Source organism: Branchiostoma lanceolatum, chromosome 12, assembly GCF_035083965.1.
Source record: "Branchiostoma lanceolatum isolate klBraLanc5 chromosome 12, klBraLanc5.hap2, whole genome shotgun sequence".
Lineage (NCBI taxonomy): Eukaryota > Metazoa > Chordata > Leptocardii > Amphioxiformes > Branchiostomatidae > Branchiostoma > Branchiostoma lanceolatum.
This window is the reverse complement of record NC_089733.1, coordinates 15403788-15419663: the sequence shown is the minus strand read 5'-3', so window position 1 is coordinate 15419663 and position 15876 is coordinate 15403788. Positions and strand designations below refer to the sequence as shown.

The following is a 15876-nucleotide window of genomic DNA, read 5'->3' as shown; positions in this document are numbered from 1 at the left end:
TTTATTTAGTTGTCATTTGTAAATTAAGAACATTCATGGCTTTGACCTTGTCTGCATAACTTTGACTATGAGCTTTAAGGAAATAAATAGAATAGATGAACGTACTGTCCTCTTTTGTGAAAGAATGGATCAAGTCCCCTGAAGCATGAAATTTCACAAATACTGTTAAGTTGTGTATATAATAATCATATAAAGCATTCATTCATTTATTCATTCTTAGTATATGATTATGTTTACCTCACAGACAAAAGTTCTCCCATTCACAGGAGAAAAACACACTTTCACTTTAAGAAACTGATGCTGGGAGGTGTTGGCCGTGGGAGAGAATTTTGTGTCCTGTATGTGGGACAAAGTTTCTCTTCTACATGTATATCAGAGAGACATGTTCTCTCCCACCCGGAGCAAAATTCTCTGACTGACAGAGCAAAATTCGCTTTCACTGACAGAAGAAAGGGTCATGGGAATATCGCAGAGAAATATGGCAGTGAATGACAATCTATGTAATGTGTGACCACGATAGATGAAGTTATGAGACTTAATATATCGTGGGTTTTGAGTGTAATAAACTCCATAACACACTGCTCTTACTCACAGGAAGGGTTGCTAGGAGCTTGAAATACGTAAGTGGCCTGGCATGCCAGGATGATTCTATACACATAACTAACAACTTCATTATTAGATCACAAGGACCAATCTACTTCTTCTTTTCCAAGTTCCTTCAAGGCAGAGTTAACGTTGGAAAAGCATTTACAGCCCTTGAACTTGCTCACTGACAGTGGAGAGGGGTGGGCAGTCTTGACCACGCGGTGTTTGGCCGTGTCCACGAGTTTCTCCTTCTTCTGAGCGAAGCCCCCCCACAGGAGGAACACCACCCCCTGGGCGTGGTCACTCACGGCCGTGATGGCAGCGTCGGTGAACTTCTGCCAGCCGATCTTGGCGTGGGAGTTTGGCTTGTGGGCCCTGAAGAAAACAGACAAAAGCAGCAAGAGATTTTTGTTCACTGCATCTGAATTGGCCAATTGTTACAGTAACATGGGATGGTATTCTCACCGCAAAAGCGCCACCTATACATCGGCTACTTATAGCGGTGAGAAGCAGTACTCCAGTCAGAAGCCCTGATGAAGGTGTCTGACAGACCTGGTTGTGTAAAAAGAATCTCCTATACCCTATATTCTACCAACCTGATGAAATTATTTTCGAATGTTACAGTAACATGTACAACCACCCTTTGGCGTGATACGTCAGCTTTGGAGGAATGCGACAGTAGCTCACTGGTTAGATTACACTGAACGACTTAAAGGTGAATTATTTTCTGCAGTCAAACGTTTCTACTTGCTTCGGCCACACAAATATAATTGATTGGTTGTTGGATATTCTTATGTCAAATTTTCAAGCAAGAGTCTTGAAAACAGTCTCAGGGCTGGTTATATTATACTGGACCACCTGTCACACCTTTGCACATCTAGCTGTAAATGTTGATCTATGGAGGATGTCCCTGCAGTACTTGTAGTTGCAAGGAGTTCCACTTTGCAGCAGTTCTTAGGAAAAGGCAAATATTTGAACACATCATGATTTGCCGTCCTTACTGTAGGCTCTACCAGCCTCCGAGGGTCGCTGGGAAAATAGTACAAATTGGCCAAATAGAGTCAATTGTACGGAAGGAGTCGGCTACGGAGAGAAGATCCAAAGTCCCCCGGCAAATATTCTCCCTATAGCTGGCGTAGTTAGTCTCACTGGTAGAGACTACTTACTGTACAGTAAGAGTAGCGTTCAGAAGTAAGACTCCTTCCTCAGCCCACTTCTCCAGACAGCCGTGATCCGGAGCGGTGAAGCCAGAAATGTCACAACTCAGCTCCTTGTAGATGTTTCTCAGGGACGGGGGGATCTTCACACCAGGGCGCACTGAGAAGGACAGTCCGTGTGCCTACAGGAGTAATGGACTGTTCAATAATTCTCAAGTAACAGTAAATGCATCAGGTTCTATATGTTGTGTAACGGTGTGGTTCAAGCGCCACTTACTGACCAGTCTAGCTGGTCTGGACCTTTTAGCCTTGTGGTAGGCTCATTGGGTTTGTGCGCTGGTGGGCCCGGGTTCGATTCCAAGTGACTATACTGTCTCACCTCCTGCGTATTTAGTTGGTACAATCCTGCAAGATGAAAGTTTAGGCATGCATTGTTGAACAGATATACAGAATGATGTATAATGTTATATGCAGTCCGAACCATTCCTATGTCTACCTCTGGCCATAACGTGGCCCTTTTTTGGTGCACCCTTTGATTATTTTTCCCACTAATTTTTTTTCTCCATTTCCATTGATATTAAGAATCCTGTCCAAAGTGGCCACCTATTTACTGTGACCATTTCATCATAAATCTGTTGAATGGTCACTGTAGAGGCAATTCACAGAATACAGAAAGCCAATTTAAAGTACGATGGTTTAACAAAGAAATAGTACACTTATTAATAGTATATACTGTGAGAGAATGGACAATGAAGTCAAGCATCTTACATTATGCAACAAAACAACAATAAGACTGACCTAACCTGGTCAACATCATGATAAGGGTCTTGTCCAAGGAGAACAACCTTAACCTGTAACACAAGTCAAACCATTGAAAAGTGCAATAGATGAGGGATCGAATAATTGTCATAACAGTCCGTAGATATCAAATACATGGCATCAAAGAATCTTAATTCATTTTCAATCAATATGTAGTATGAAGCCCCGCCCACCTCCGTCAAAATCAATGCAAAATAAGAACAAAAAAGTGGAAATATTTGATGGACATGCATATGCAGCCACTCTGTCAACTGCTAATTGTCATGCTATCATTGGTTTAACTGCTAATTCAATGTGATGGACAGTCAGGATCCAAGGACCTTGGTAAGGATTGGTCTATAAATGAATGTGTACTTGATATTGGCACAATCATGTACTGTCAAAACTGCCCAAGAAGACCACTCATGCAAGGGACCGATTAAATCTTATGTCTATGTGGTTACTTGACAGGATTCTTAATGCTTGTGTCAATGTAAGCAACCACTAAAGGTAGTTACATTGGCCAGGTGGTCCATTGTGTAGTTGTGGTGACTATGTGCAGGTTTGAATGTACACAAAGAAAAACAACACATATGTTCACAGTACCTAAATGCCTTTACACTTACCTTGTCTAGTGGGGTTAGATTGAATGCATTGAAAATTAGATCCTTCGGTGGAAAAATTTCCTCTCCTTTTGCGTAGTCAGCCGACAAGGACTCCTCAATACCCTTAAAGTAATCCTTCTCGAATTCTTCCTTCAGTTTGTCCCTCCATGTGTCATCTTTAAGAAACGACAACAGATCCAAGGAACCGCCAGAAGATGCTCTGCCTGTTTTTCCTGAAAATTAGTGATACAACTTTTTTATCTGTCATTAAATGTTTCCTCATTAGTGAAATGTTGAAGGGTTGAACAAGTCATTATACTTTTTTCCTCTTGAGAAAATGCCAGAAGATGCTTCACCTGACTGTTTTGTAATGATACAACCAATTGTTTCTTATCTGCCATTCAATGTTTTTGCATTTATTTAGTAAAATGTGACAAATACGAAATGTTGAACATTTAGTCATTGAAGTACCAAGTCATACCTTTTCCTTTCGAGGAACCACCAGAAGATGCTCCACCTGTTTTTCCTGAAAATTAATGATCAATCAAAATTTTGTACAACCAATTATTCTTTATCTATCATTTAATGTTTCTGTGTTAATGAAATGTGAGAAATAAGAAATGTTAAACGAGTCATTGAGGTACAAAGTCATGAATACCTTTTCCCTTTGGGTCATTCTTCTTCGGTATTTTAGCCCTTGAAGTTGATTCCACAGCGGATTTTCTCTTCCTGGGAGGCATGGCTGGCGTGTGAACCTACTTCAAGATGTTGGAAAGAATTCTCAAGGGATCTACAATATATTAAAAAAACATAGAAAAGGAACAGGTAGTCATCCGATACAGTAAAATATTGACATTTTTGCGGGGACCTCTCCTCTGTAAATTTATGACATCGTGAATATGCGTTTCCAGTGTATTTACTACAGACATGAGAATCCATCATCACTACAGAATAACTGCACTACAGAATTTAACGTTACAGTTTCAACCGTGAACTTAAAACACTGAAAACCTTTCCCTCTGACAACAAAAATGAATGACTTAACAGTAAATGTTTTGAATAATATATGAAATTAGTCCTTTATGTGCCAAGTCCCTTAAAAATGAAAAATGTTGCTTCACATAATTATTCACAGGGGACTTCTTTTTAATACATTTGACAATTTGGAATTAATTATCAATATGGCACTTTCTCCTTGTGTCCATACACAAAACATCTACAGACATAATAGATAGATCTATTTATAAAAATGTTGAAATATACAACCGTTACAGTATTCTTAAATTCAGCATTTAGGGCTGAACAGGGTAAAACTACTTTCCAGACTGTTATTTGCTATTTCTCCAAAATGGGAACATGAAACACTGACATACAGTATTGATGCATAACACAGTATTATCTGCAAGCCATATGTATCTAACCAGGAAGTAACATTGTTTAGGGTGGTCAAAATTGTTACACACTCGATCTATCATACATGTATGTCAAGACAATATTCAGAGATGAAGAGAGGATTATGCATTGTGATAGTACATTTGGGAGTAACAATTTATATGTAAAGAAAACAAACCAAGAACGTTGCAAGATGTCTGGCTGTTGTCCTGCTGTAGTTAGGTGTGCTGGGGCTGCTGCTGCTAGCCATGGGTCAATGACCACATCCTTTCACTCTGCAGTCAACAACAGGTAACCTTTCAACCCTGGACTGAGACACTTAAAAAGGGGGTGTGTCTATACTGGTAATAATGAAGGAATGAATGAAAGACCTTTATTGTACGTTTCTGCTCTTTGCAAGCTAAGTACAGGTAATGGTGATAGAGCAGTGGAATAATCACAGTGATGTTAAACATGTGATATTCTACTACATGTACATCTAAAGACTAATACTGTTACATGTATGTACAGGTTCAATTCCAATAATAAAGTACTCTCTAAGCAGAGGTTTTGCTATCTCCATTATGCCTTTTCAGGTGTTTTTATCAGGCTTTCTACTTTGTCAGGTTTTCTTTTTGTCCGCCAGCCAAAAAAAGAACCCTTGGTTTTTACATTCTCCTTGATTTGGCAATGACAATAAATTCATTGCTGGTATGCATGCCAAAAAAAGTAACATTGTTAATGTTTCAGAACTGCCATAAAACACTTGAGAACCTTACATCTGCTTGGAGATTAATATCTCTGTCTTGCATATGTGATGAGAAAAGAAGATCCTTTTTCACTGTCGCTAAGAATCCAACTCTTATCATCTTACCATTACTGTGATCTTGAATATACTATCCGTTTTAAGCAAATAATTACAATGAAACTGATGCAGCATAATAACATACTTTATTGTTATCCTAAAAAACTTCACCATTGAATAAAGTACAGCTTTCTCATATTATCTTATACAGCTCTGATCAGTGATCAAATAGTAATGACCTTATATCCACAACAGAGAAAAGAAATTGTTCATTGCTAATGCAGCCCTAAGCTTTCATCTTATCTACATGTATCTATAATTTGCACTTGTCAATGAATTGTACTTATTGCTGCTGCAGGGTGTGTGTGTGCCGAACAAAATGCTGTACAAGTAAGTTGCTATTTCAGCCTTGATTGATAAAAATTGTGAAGATACGACCTCTTTTAATTTGTTGCAATTAGTAACCTTGCCAATCACCTCTTTTCAAATTCAGGATAAAGTGTCTCAATAGTTGTTGGGCTATATACATTTGTATACACACAGTGTATTACCCGTAGATAACCTGAACCAGCACATGTATTTAATCTCCAAGCAGATCTATCAGTGGCAATTCCAGTATCCAAGGGTAAAAGCAGCACTCTTGACAACTAATACAGTGCTTTTGCCATTTGGATACTGTCATTACCACTGATCTGCTCTAATTGAGAAGTTGACACCTTTGCCTTTTGGCAACGAAACACAAATGCACATACACAAGAAGTCCACATTATACTCACATCATCACAATCATAGTAAACAACAGAATGTGCATTGATGCTATTCTTGACCCTCATAAGTTGTACATGTAGATTGTGTAGAGATTAGACTACATGTGCAGAAAGTAGAATTAAAAACTATACTAGATGACAACGGTCTTTGTGCACAGCCAAAGAGTTATCGTAAATACCCAGCCAATATTGTAGTGACCGTCTGTCACTTTCCTCAGGGCAATACTAAGAAGTTCTAGTAGTCATGTTTAGGATCGTAGCCTTCCCACTGCAGCAGCAACACCTAGCTGTAGTGGGCTGTAGTGGGAAGTAGTGCAAGTCAGTATAACCCTGAGGAAGCTGACAGACGGTCACCAAAATGTCAGCTGGGTAAAAACTCTTCAGTTGTGTACAAAGAGCTTTCTTATCCAGTGTTTTACCAACCTGATGAAACTATAATTAACAGAATTAAATTTTTTTTACTAATAATGCAAATTAACGATCTGAAGCAAATTGAAAGCTAGCCAGCAAAAAAATCCCCGGTTTGAAAATCACCAATTGTTGTGGAGCAAAGCAACATATATACAAGACAGCTCTCTAAGCTAATGATGAACACAAACTAAAACATACCTTAAATTTGATCACACCAATTTACTTTCTTGGTTACTTTTTAAAAGAAATAATGCTAAACTGGAAGATCAACATAAAAACAGAGTCTGAGGGAAAGTCTGCACCACTGTACACTGTCAGATGCATTTTTCCTCCCAGCAGTCTGTGTCCTAGCCTCTACCAGGCTCCGCACGTTCGCTGGGAAAAAAAATAGAAATCGAAGAAATAGAGTGAATAGCCAGGGGTAGTCCGCCATACAGTGAAGCTCAATAGGCGATCTACGGATCTACACCTATTGAGCTTCACTGTATAGCGGACTACCCCTGGCATACTATTCACTCTATTTGGCCGATTTCTACTATTTTCCCAGCGATCGCGCGGAGCCTGGTAGGGGCTATCTGTTTCCATCTTGACCTCTTGCTACTTATTTTACTTTTAATACGTCCCAAAACCAAGAAAATAAATTGGTACGGCCTTTATAATTAGTACATGCTCTAAAAATAGGCACTTACTGCATTCGGTAACCTTTAATTATTTCACAAAATTCAGTGTTGTTCCGTGGTTATAGATATACTACATGTACATGTATGTGCCTTCATTGCACTTGAGCCTCTTGGACTATACTCATAGATATAACCTACACAGAAGTGTATTTGCAGTCATGTGACTTTGAAGTAATTGAGCATGACAGCAGCTACAATAGGCTACTTCATTGTTCGAACTGCGCATGAACAGTGAAGTGCATTGTAGGTAATACTATGCAGGGCTCGAAAAAGTGGGTGCATGTGCACCTGTGTGCACCCAAAACTGGAGCTGTGCACCTAATTTTTGACAGTGGTTGCACCAGTGCACCTAGAAATTTTTGTAGGCTATAGTGTAAAGACACCATTGTACACTAAGTATCAGAAATAGCAATATAACCCTTTGTTGTACTTTACTTGATATCACTTGTTTGAAATTTCAAGGTTAGCTATAGAATTACAGATTGAAGTTCTTAAGAGCGTCAAACTCTGTAATTTATATATTTTGCTGACATTCAACTTTACTAGTACTCTATGTGGTGCACCCAAAATTCTTTCTGTGCACCTAATTTTTTGGGTTGGGTGCACCAGTGCACCTATTTCCAAAAATGCATTTCGAGCCCTGCTATGTCAAAGTTGAAGGCCCCTGCGACATGTATCAAGGATGGCTTAGACAAGAGCTGTTTAGGGGCCTTCACCTTTGACCTTATGCATGTGCAGTTCAACCTGTGAACCGGCTAATACACAATGTAAAACTTACTAAAAGTCACATGATTGCAAATACTACCCAGGTGCGAAATACAATTATGCAACTTGCAATTTACAAGCGATTTTCAAGATTTGCAAGTAAAAATAATATGAGCTTTACTTGCAATTTTGCAAATAACCAAAAAAAAGGATTTCGCACCCTGCTACTCTACATTATACTGTACAGAGAGAAGTCTTGGAACGAACCAACTCTTATAGAGCTGAGAAAGGACCAAAAGGCTGCTAACATCTCCTATTGTGAGCCTTCTGGTCCTTCCATATCCTAATCATCTCTGGTGGTGTCACCATATGTGCAGTCAGAATCCTCTTATATGTACAATAATTATACCCCACCCTCCAGTTGTGGAAGTCCTTATGTCCCTGCGGTACCACACCGATTTTCTCAAAACACGTCGCCACGAAAACGTCCTCTAGATAGAGATATTGCATGTCTAAGGATGTCCGATACAGCTCTCCGCAGATGTCTGTGGACACGATGTAACCTGTTCCAGAACAGAAGGGCGGGTACTTGTTGCCGGGATACGTCTCCTTCGGCATGTACCACTTTGATTTGGGGTTACGGATGGGCGCCCCCGTTATCACATACCCCATGGCCATCCGGCGAGCCTTCTCGGCAGGGAGGGCTTGGAGCACCTTCGCCAGGTTCGCGAAGCTTACGTACATGTCGTCGTCAGTTTTCATGAAGTACTTGGAGTGCGCACAGTAGTTGGAGACCCAGCGCAGGCACATGACGGTCTTCAGGGTGAGGTTATGGTAGGTGTCAACAAAGTCTTCCTGTATGATGTCGCCGTACATATCGTTCTCCTTCTCCACCAAGGCTTGCATGTTTGGGTCGCTGTTTTTACCGAGGGCGAAGAGACGCTTGATGACGACGCCCGGCGCGCTGTTCTCGCTGCCCCAGGTGTCGCGGATGGCTTTCCGGTTCTCTGTGTTCTTGTGGACGGTACTGATGATGACGATGAGGAACACGTTTGGGTCCTCGCATTTCTCAGGGTGGTTCATGGTCAACTTGTAGGGATGGGTGTTGATGTGGGATCGAGATTCAACCTCGGTGTTTAAGGCTATCTCTGACTTAATCACTGATTTCTTAGATTCAGGAATATCTGGCTCCTTCTCAACAGGCTTTTCTTCAGGTTCCTTTGGCTCCTCCTTTGGTTCTTCCTTCTGTTCTTCCTTAGGAGGCTCTTCTTTCTTTTCTTCTTCCTTCTTTTCCTCTTCTTTCTCCTCTTTTTCCTGCTCTTTGTTGTCAGTTTCCTTCTCGTCAGCTGGGGGTTCTTTATCGTCCTTTTGGATCACCTCATTTTTCTCGGGATTACTTTCTTCGTTGTCCTTCTCTTCCCCTTGCGAGACAGGAATAGATGCATTGTAGGGATTATCCAATGGTGTCTTGTGACTCCCTTCTAACAGAGGAGCAGCCTCTCCTGTAGTCTTATTAACAGAGTCTAAGCCCTGTACATTGTGTAGTACGTCCTGTATAGTCTGGCTGCGTTTGGAGGGTGCTGGACTGGAGTTTGTCCTCCTGAAGTGATATATCTCCGGGTGAAGGTAAGAAAAAATGAAGACAGTTCCAACCAAACAGAAAGCGATGAGAACTTGAAACTTCATCATGGTCTTCATCTTGATTTTTTTAATGGCTAGATCCTTCCACGTCTTCAAAGGGTTGTAAGTTGTGACTTGATTTTAAAGTACGAACATCAGGTTCAGGTTGAAGGTAGGAGTCTTACATGGAGTAGCACTGTCTGCATTGTCCATTCACTACTTTCCTGAGACAGCAGCTGGAAATAATAGAAGAGAAACAACATCATAACACAGTGTTCGAATAACATAACATAAGAAAAAAACATTTGGTTGAAATATTGTATCAGAATAGCTGATATATGAGACAAAAAAACTTATCAGTGGTACTAGAATATATAAATATCACTTAGACCTCGGAAAAAAATGTTGTGTTTCAAGTTACCCAACTGACTATAGCACAAAAACTGCTGACCCTAGCCTTTTTTTGGGTCAACCACGTGCACTAGCGAAAAACATAAACTTTTTTATCTGACATCTGATTGATGTTACTAGTATTCAAAACATATGCAATGTATATAGTTCATGTATTCTGTACTCTATCAACAGATTACAAATGTGTAGCATCCTTATCAATCCTTATGAAAATCTGTATGAATTTCATAAAATTCCTGAGAATGCATATTAAACACCCCTCTATGTCTTTCGATGCCTCAGCAAGAACCTTCACATCTGATTTGTAACAAACATTAACCGTTCGACTTATCACCAAACTCAGGCACATCAGCAACCCATTACAAAAGGCTACATCGATTTGCTATCAACTAGACACAAGACCTGAATTATTCATAGTCCTAGTCCGACAGAACTTCATCTATGATACAAAAAGGTTTTCTAACTTTGGCTGTCTCAGGCTTAAAATTCATCTCACAATTCACATTGTACTTTAAATATTGAAATGTTTGCAGTGCATCAAACTGCAAAGTGGAAACTCTTTCTCAGCTATTAAATTTCTTTGCTTGGCATTTCACTTTTAGAAACAACATACAAAAAAATCACAGACATGTACATGTATATGCGCGCCTAGAGCATACATGTAAACAGGTGCAGGTTATAATAGGTGCAGGTTTGTTCGTTCAGACCTTGGTAGTGCCTATAGTGACACATAGGGCAGCAAGTTTCCTTGCTGTTTCAGTAGCAGGGTATATTTTTACAGGGAGGGGTTGCTAGCCGTTCTTCTGTAACATGCTCCCTTCCAAAAGATGGGTGCAGCCCCAACCGAGATGTCTTGACCCAGGACTGAACTGGGGTTTCCTAGGAGGCAACTGTGAAGCTGCTCCCAGTTGGGCAGGCAGACACTAGGAATACACATGTACCTGCATGTTTTACCTGCACTAACTTACATAATTATACAGTTGGTATTTCCAATCCTGACAGGGAACCTAAATAATTGACGGGAATAATAGCTACTTGCCATGACATAAATAGGTTCCATTAATATTAGTGCTGAAGTTATCAAATCTGATCATAGTGATTCCAACTCATGTGCACTAGCCAGGGGTTTTTCCAGAAAAATTGAACAAGAGGAAGCACACACAGGCGAGGGAGCGAATTCTATATATTTATGGAAGAATCATTCGCTGAGGGAAGGCTGTATGCTGGATATTAAGCTAAAATCTGAATTTGACAAGTGGGTTAACCCGGTTAAACGAGAGGGTGCAGCGCCCCTTCTTTCCTGATTTAGATTAACCCCTGCTAGCTGCAAATTCATTTCTTTTCAAGAAGGGATAAAGATGTTTTCACTGTCTTTTAAGTTCACAGTGGAAACAATTCTGTATAAAATTATTGACTTAATTATTTTACAGTTGGAAATGTATATTCGCAACTTGTCATTAATTTGGGTAAATAAAAATTGAAAATGAAAACCACCGTGAATATTTCAAGATTTACAGTAGATACATTTTGTTAGAAGTTGCTTTAAGTCATCATGACATGAGACAGTCAATGTTGAAAACTACTGATTGTAATAAGATGTATACACCCTTCCTTTTTTATGCCAAAAATGTATTTAATAGTTATAAACATACAGGTACAATGATGCTAAAACAACAACAATCTACTCCCCTTGTTCTAGTACTGACCTGTGTCTGTCTGGCCACATGACCCCATTAGTGTCATCAGCCCTATCATGTCAAGCAATCTACCAACCAGATAAACTTGTTTTCTGACAGACAATACAGCTCAGTAACACTTACTACAGTGACTAGGATTAAAGGCCAGGCTGTCTCCTTGGTTGTCATAAGCATAAATCACAACCAGATGTGTGAGCGTTATTGGAGATAAAGATACCGTAAATTCATCAATTTTCGCAGGGAGTTTATTTCCAGTAAGGAGGCTTTCCTAGTAAATGTGTACTTTTAAGATTGAGGTTAAAGTAAAACTGCTAAGAACATTTGAAGATTTACAGTACAAGGGTTGGTCCAAAAATCATTTTCCTAACCCTGAAGGCATTTTGCATGTCTTTTTCCGTGAGGTATTGAGAAGACATTCTGTTTTTTTGTAATTTATTAGGAAATTCACTTTTCCATGAAATTTATGCTGGAATGTGACACACACATTAGCATAAGGTGTAGCTAGCTTTCTGGAATTAAGTTGTCTGACTGTCCTGAAACCATACCGTATTGGTGGTATTTGTATACAATCTGTCAGCAAAGGAATGGTTTGAATTTGAGGTACAATCAGGTACATGTATATGTCAGGGTAAGAGATTGTGATCTGACAGAATCGCTGAAGTTGCATTCGGAGTTCCTGAGGACAGATCTAGAGACTTCAATCAAGTCGCTACTTTGTACTAAACATGGTCTCCCATTTACAAATCCTAAATTTCACTTAATTGAGACTCCGACAACTTCCACCTAGCTTGGGCTATAAACATGTACATTGTATGACTGTATGATCACTTATCAACGTAACCTTATCAGATTGAGCTGAAACCTCTGTACAATCAGACTCCACCCTGTCTACCTTGCTAAAACATTTTCCCTCATGCATTGGCACAACATCAGCTAAGGTGACTGACATGAATGCACATTCTTTAATAAACATGTGCTGCTGTTTGGGGTAGATCTACATCATGTGAAATAAACTACACCCCTAATGTTTCGAAAGCTTTATGCTACCATATGGCAGTATCAAAGACATACCTGGCAATGAATTTTCTGCGGAATATTTCCACGTAATACTCATTCCTGCACAAATAAATCTACCCAATATCAAGAGCAAAGCAAACATGCTCATCTGAAAATTGAACATGTAACTATTTCAAATTCCTCAAGCTCATGTCACGATGACCAACTCAACTTGGTAATCTTGGAAATCTTGAAATGTTTGCAGTAGTTTTCATGCTGCAGTTTTTACAGTGACCTCTCCATAGCAATTTCGTGACAATGCGAATATGCATTTCCAGTGTTTAAGTACGTACTGTACTACCTAATTGTTTCAACCTTGATTAAACAATGCAAAAAACTCCTTTGACCTCTTAGAAGGCTTACCGGCACCGTGGAATCAATTCCCTGTGAAAATAAATGAATTTACACTTTACAGCTGTTCAGCATTTACCACAGCTGTTATGGAATACATGCATCTAAATCTACATCTATGTAACAAGTAGCATTGGTATTGAATATGTACAATACAAATATCTACGTGCAAATAAATTATTGGATATCGGTGACAACATCCTCCCGTTTACCGTACAAGTGTAAACATACAGTTTGCACTATGGATAAACTTTAACCACACTTAAGTACCTTTTATAGCTGTAAATCTTGAACTCTTTGCAATGACTTCATTTATGTGGACTGGTGACCTCTCTGCTACAAATTCATGACACTGCAAGTATGCGTTTCTTATATTACAACTGTACAACAGAATTGTTTCAATCGCACATTTAGTACTGAAAATTACGACCCAGCAAAAATAACTGAATTTGTATATATGTTAAGGTAATCTTTTCATTAGGAGAGCTAAGCTGCCTTTACATCCACTTGTTGGAAGCCAATTTTCTTCCAGATCAATATTAAAAAAACATCCATTGGGGATGAATAATTTAGCTTCTAGCAAGTGCGTCATACAGTTGACATTAAAGTGATAGGCAGAACTAGACAATTAGGTCAGTACATTTAAAAGTTATGGAACATTGTCACAATTGACTACAATCTGTAGTCATAAAATGGCCGTGATATATCACTTTAATTGGGTTACTGCATGACTATTGCCATTGCTATGGCAGACCTTTATTAGCATTATCAAGAGATAACAGGTGTTACAAAAAAGCAGGAAAACACATCTTGCAATAACAGCATATGCTAATTGCGGCCAGTATAAATTTGAAATTTGGTATACTATATGTTCAATCAATTTGCATCTTAGACCCAGTTCATCGCCGGTTAAAATTAATTGAAGGGCATCTCGGTTTGGGGCTGCACCCGTCTTTCGGGAGGGATGTAAAATGGGGGTCCCATGTTTGACATGCCTCAAGCATGTTAAATGAGAAGAGCTAGCAACCCCTCCCTGTAAAAATATACCCTGCTACCGAAACAGCAAGGAAACTTGCTGACCTATGCGCCACTACTGGCACTACAAGGTATAAACAACACATTCTTCTGGGCAATTGGTCACGGTATCCAGGGAAATATAGGATAGCTTGAAACCTCTACCTACTACATCACTCAGCAAAAACGTGTACACGTGGAACAATTGTTGATAATTAATTACCATTCTGGTTGTACTTTAAGTCTTGAAATGTATGCAGTGACACTGTGGTTTTATAATTTTTTGCAGCTTTCGAAAATATTGCTTTTTTCAACATTTTACTACTGAATTGTGTCAACTGTTACCTTTAATCAAAGTACTGCGAAACTCCCAAAAAAGTTCCTGCAAAAATAAGTTAACTTACAGTACAGTATCTTTTATTGAAAACATGTCCCGAATTTGATCTGTTTGTGTAAGGAGGTGATTTAAACCTCCTTGGTTTGTGACTTGGCTAAATTTTGGATAACTTCTGCAATTACCCCACATACAGTGTCAATAAATGTGTCATACTTAAACGTAGTATGTTACACATGTGTGTAACAGTTGCCATGATTTTCTTCCGGATCAACATACAATGGCATATATTTGTGTTAACGTTCAAAGGACTGGGAATATAATTTTCCTAGCTACGTACGACGAATTTCATAATCCTCATACGTTTGAAGAAACACAGATACACTAGAGATCCTTGTTAAGTTGATAGAAATGGTGCCTTGTTCCCATGAAACACCTCAAGGTTACATTATTGCTATAAATATAATTTCATATGTTTGTTTCGGCCACGTTTGTAAAGCCACTAAAGTAAAGGGCGAACTGGCATAACAATTATGCAAAAACAGCGCCGAAATATCAAGACAGACATCAACACCACACATTAAAGCTAGCTCGAAACATTCTAGATACTTCAGTTGTGCGATAGAAAGCTAAAGTTCCCGTCTAATGCTCACCTGTAGAGTAAGAAAGATGATTTTGTGTCTTCACGTTGATAAACACCTTCTTTCAGCCGCCATCTTGGATAGCAGTATCAGGGCTGTTACAACAAAGCACCATCCTCCCCTCTCAGTGTGAACTATTATATAATATCATATAGAAATCGATAAAAATGAAGAAATGAAAGGCTTTTATTTTATAATGAAAGATTGAAATCACGTTTCATAGCATCTTAATCATATGTTGTATATAATTACTCAGTCTTGTGCAAAAACTAGTCGTTGATGATGGGGGTAACTTGGTACATTGAACAGCCCACGACAGGTTCATAGAATTCACAGGTGGGTTTTACTAAGTGAAATCTAAAGGGGAAGTTGAACGGACAAATGTGATAAACCTTTATCATATTTTTGCTGGCGGTGAAATACAATCTTCCACTAGAAAATAACCATGAATTGTTGGGCATAGTGATGAAATGGAATTAGATAGCAAATCAGCGCATTATTTGGTAAGCATATTGAAATTGGTGCAGAGGTACACTATAACAGATATGTTCTTGACCAATATCATCACTTAATTGTTTTCCTCTTCATATGAGTAAAATTTGACCTAGTGCTGACGAATCACACTCAGCAGAATTTAGATTGTGGTCTAGATCTGTAGATTATTACAATATTTAATGACAGAGATATTTCAAGAAAAAGTCCCCTAGCAGCTTTTCTGTAAGCTGCAGCTTCTACTAATTAAAGAGCAGACAACAAAAGATGCATCTTTGTATTGTTCATTTAGTTAAACCTTTCAAAAAGCAGACCTTTGTGTGATGACTGAAAACTTTTGAAATAGAATAATCTCAGGTTAACTGTAATGACGTTA

At 39.0% G+C, this 15876-nt stretch overlaps 2 protein-coding genes across 2 annotated transcripts; both read right to left on the bottom strand.

The window, feature by feature from the left end:
- Nucleotides 1-567: 567 nt before the first annotated feature.
- Nucleotides 568-5341, bottom strand: LOC136445617 (uracil-DNA glycosylase-like). The gene is made up of 7 exons (XM_066443734.1): nt 4716-5341; nt 3804-3900; nt 3627-3671; nt 3167-3378; nt 2546-2593; nt 1752-1924; nt 568-960 (listed from the first exon to the last, which is right to left on the bottom strand). Exons 1-7 carry the CDS (start codon nt 4785-4787, stop codon nt 681-683), a joined length of 927 nt encoding a protein of 308 aa, XP_066299831.1. The 5' UTR covers nt 4788-5341; the 3' UTR covers nt 568-680.
- Nucleotides 5342-5450: 109 nt separating this feature from the next.
- Nucleotides 5451-15135, bottom strand: LOC136445616 (beta-1,3-galactosyltransferase 1-like). The gene is made up of 2 exons (XM_066443732.1): nt 15021-15135; nt 5451-9740 (listed from the first exon to the last, which is right to left on the bottom strand). The coding sequence occupies exon 2, from the start codon at nt 9580-9582 to the stop codon at nt 8188-8190; it is 1395 nt and encodes a 464-aa protein (XP_066299829.1). The 5' UTR covers nt 9583-9740; nt 15021-15135; the 3' UTR covers nt 5451-8187.
- Nucleotides 15136-15876: the final 741 nt, after the last annotated feature.